The 3,884-nt window shown below is 51.2% G+C and overlaps 1 protein-coding gene across 1 annotated transcript; it reads left to right on the top strand.

The window, feature by feature from the left end:
• Positions 1-376: 376 nt before the first annotated feature.
• Positions 377-1,508, top strand: LOC123166673 (auxin-responsive protein SAUR72). The gene has a single exon (XM_044584473.1). It carries the CDS (start codon positions 391-393, stop codon positions 1,027-1,029), a length of 639 nt encoding a protein of 212 aa, XP_044440408.1. The 5' UTR covers positions 377-390; the 3' UTR covers positions 1,030-1,508.
• Positions 1,509-3,884: the final 2,376 nt, after the last annotated feature.

Here is a 3,884-nt window from a genome sequence, read left to right as displayed (position 1 = left end):
AAAATGGATCGGGGGGAGTGCACCTGTTTGAAAAATGAAGTATCCCCAACTATTTGTCATAATTTTAAGTTGGAACAAGACGTTATTCATAAGCAATTATAGTTTCGCTGTTGCGAAGTTGTCTAGATTTTGTATGAAATGGGTCCAAATTTTGAAATGAGGAAAGCAACGTCCTGTAGCTGAAGAAGGCTGGCTAAATAAATTCTACTCCCTTGGTTTCGAACTAGTATAAGATATTCTAAAAGAATTTTGAATCAGATGTATATAGACGCGTTTTATTGTCTTTAATCTCTAATTTTACCTCGTATGTAGTTTATGTATTAAAATATATAAAATGTCTTGTAATCGGAACAGAGGTGATACATTCCATTCCAAGCAAAGGATTTGTAAATGCCAACCGAGAAAAATAATGACAAGAGGGCCTGTGTAACGCACAACTTGCAGCTCTGCCGTTATATAAGAAGGAGCCACCATGGCCGCCTCAGTACAAACGCCTTGTGTCCTCTCACCTCTAGTGTCCTCCCTCGCCAAGAACCCGCCGCCGCCGTCGCCTCCCGGCCTCCGCTTCTAAGCCTCGAGGTCTCCGGCGTCAACCGAAGCAGCAGCGACATGAAGCGCCTGCTCAGGCGGCTCTCCCGCGTTGCCGCGGCCGACGCCTGCGCATCCGCCGCGTACCAGCCGCTTCGGCCCGACGCTGCGGCGAAGGGCTCCTCCGCAGTCTCCTCTCCCTCGTCCTCATTCTTCGGCGCGCGGAGGCTCGGCAAGGGCGCGCGGGTGCCGGAGGGGTACGTGCCGGTGTGCGTCGGAGAGGAGGGCGGCCCCGAGGAGCGCTTCGCCGTGCGGGCCGAGCTCCTGGGCCAGCCGGCGTTCAAGGCCCTGCTCCGGCGCGCCGCGCAGGAGTACGGCTACGGCCACCCAGGCGCGCTCCGCATCCCCTGCGCCGCCGCCGACTTCCGCCGCCTCCTCCTCGGCCTCTCCGACCCCGGCTCCCAGGCCACCGACGACGACGACTCCGCGCTCTACTACTAGAGGCCTTCCAGCCCTTCTCCCCCGTCTCACCGTCCTCGTTCGGCTACCATGGAGGGCGTGATGGAAAATTTGCCCCCTGGCAAAGGCAAATCGGTGAACCAGCAGAGCAAAATGCCAGCTGCTGCGCTCTGACCGATCTGCCCCTGCGTGGATGCTGTACATAGGGAGGTCACATGGGGTTGGCGGAGGGCAGGACGGGGATTCCGCCGCATTTTCTACTGCAGCTCAGCAATTTTTAGGACCTGCTGTCTTGTGGGAATTAGGGCTGTAATTTCTTCTTTTCTCTTCTTTTTCTGAGTGTTCTTCTAGCTAGCTCTAGATCTAGCTCTGGTAGTGCAATGGAGCTTCTTCTTCCTCTTCATTGGCTAGGGATTTTGAGACCTTGATAACACATCATGTAAGCCGCAAGGTTCGCCTCGTATGAGTGAAATGGATGATTTTGCTACTGCAAAAGTTTGCTCCAGGATCTGGTGCTGTGTAGAACGCAATGCACTTCCATGGATCTCCAGCCAGCTCTAACAGTTCAGGCAGCCTGTCATGGCGCACAATGATGCACTACTATGCATGATTGACCATTTGGTAGTACCGCTACTAAACAAGTTGGGCTTGTGATGCATTCCCTTCAGAATTGCTGCCTGAAAATCTTATAGTCAGTTCAGCAGATAGCTGACTGCATATACAGCCATACAGTGTGACTTTCCATGGATTTTCCAATACCTTGAAGAAAGTGGCCTGAAGTGATCACTGCTTGAGTCTTCGATGTGTATGTCCCGGCCAAATGCAGTGAAAGGGATGATGAGACGACAATGTAGTTCAGGAATTGGCGAAATCGGACAGAACAGTGCTGTTTCTTTTGGTTACTGTTACTGCAGTTCTCCTTGCATCACACATACAGTATGACTTATGAGAACCGGTCATCACATTCTTCGAGAAAAATGGCATCACGAGAAAAGTTTGATAACATTCCAGAGAGTCAATCAAGCTTTCGTTATGTGCACGCCAGACTTTGCCAAAATCAAGCTACTTTCTGGTTGATGGCGACATGACAAACTTGTGGCCTTGAATAAATCCAGCAAGATATATAAACAGAAACAAAAAATCATTCTGTTCCTCCCAATCAACGGAGAGATTTACGGGCGCATTCCCTCTCAGGTTTTCTTCTTTCTTCGACCACTGTCCACGCATTTCCGTTTGATATTGGCATATTGCCACCAAGAAAAGAGAAAAATGCCTTTTCTCTGGAATGAGCTGATACTGGCACTGGCACTGGCACTGGCACTGTCCCGTCCCATGTGCAGCGAGGAGAAACCTTGGCCAAGAACGCCGGCGCGGCTGACAGCTGCGCCCACTGTTACTGTGGCTGAGCTCACAGCGAACATGATACTCCTACCTTGGAAGATTTAGGACACCATCTTCACTACTGTACATTACTGTGCTATAGTACTACTTTCCGTGCACTTAGAAGCAACTAATTCTGGAATTAGTACCCCGGAATCATTGTGTCAGAAACCACTAACCAGAAATGACCAAAACACGAGCCATCGTACTACATCAGAACAGGTGACAGGTACTCGTTAATTAGCTAGGCTCTCTCCCTCCATTATTCATTCGCATGTGCCTGTCATTCTTGTGCCTTTGGGAATTTCCTTCATTTATATGTACTTCCGCGAGGTGACTTCTTGGTTGGATCCCCTTTATTTATATATAATTCCAGGTTTGAACAGATGTGAAAGGCACCTGGGAATAAATGGTATTTGAGCTGGAGATTTTCTTTTCAGCCGATTTTATATGCAGCTCATAAGTTCTAGTATATGCGTAGCGCATGGCGTGTCAACACGACCACAGCTCAGATCTCCCATTTTAATTTCTGCGGGATGTACGTACTCCTACTTGTTAGCGAATCAACCACACTAGCGTACCAATAGGCGAGGCAGCATTCACTCTCCAAAGACTTGGATGCAAATCGGCACATGGGCGCCGGCGATCTCCAAGCTCCTCCGGTCCAAGTCCAAGGAGAGAGGACGCCGCCTAGCTGGGAGCTACTCTATGACGAGCTGTGAGGCGACCGGGGTTGATGAGGACCCCCTGCGTCGCGCTGCATGCATGCATCCATGCATGGAGCTTGAGTGGCTCACAGCAGGAGCAGACATAGCACGCCATGTGCACGCAGAGGAGGGAGGCAGGGTGTGAAGGCCACGGACGTTGCCTGCCCCGACCGGCGAGCGACGACCGAGAAAGGCAGAGGCCACGACCGCGACGCCCGCTCTCGACCGGACCCGGACAACCGTTGCCATCAACCGCGCGGCAGACGTTGCATGAGATGCGCCGGCGCGTGGCGTCGCCTGTGCACACGTAGTCGCGTAGTTCGATCGGCCGTGCGCTCCGGCTGGCCCGGCATGAATTCCTCGTCGCCTCATCTTGTTTGCGTGAACAGTGAACCAGCAGGCAGCAACGAAGAGATTTTTTTTTGCAGGTGGGTGCGATGAGGGAGCAGAAGGGCAGCCACGAGTGGGGGATGGATTCTGCTGCTGCGATCGGTCGAGAAACAGATAGTGGTGGTATGTACACAGCACGGGCAGGCGACTGAGGCTCGACGGTTCGCGAGCTATCCTTGGTGGCCCCGGAAAAGGCATTTTTCAGATTTTCCTACCAGGTTCCGGGTAGCATTTTATTTCTTCCGTTGGAAAACTTTGTTTTTACATTTTAAAAATTATGGGAAAATATGTGCATATACGTATACATTTATATAGACTAGGAAAATTGCCCGTGCGTTGCAACCGGAGAAAAAACCACATGCCTATGACCCATGCCACGCTATTGATTAAACAACAACTGCGATAAATCAAGCGGCGGAC

This window comes from Triticum aestivum, chromosome 7D, assembly GCF_018294505.1.
Source record: "Triticum aestivum cultivar Chinese Spring chromosome 7D, IWGSC CS RefSeq v2.1, whole genome shotgun sequence".
Classification (NCBI taxonomy): domain Eukaryota; kingdom Viridiplantae; phylum Streptophyta; class Magnoliopsida; order Poales; family Poaceae; genus Triticum; species Triticum aestivum.
The sequence above is the reverse complement of the archived record's forward strand: the minus strand, read 5'-3'. Positions and strand labels throughout refer to the sequence as shown.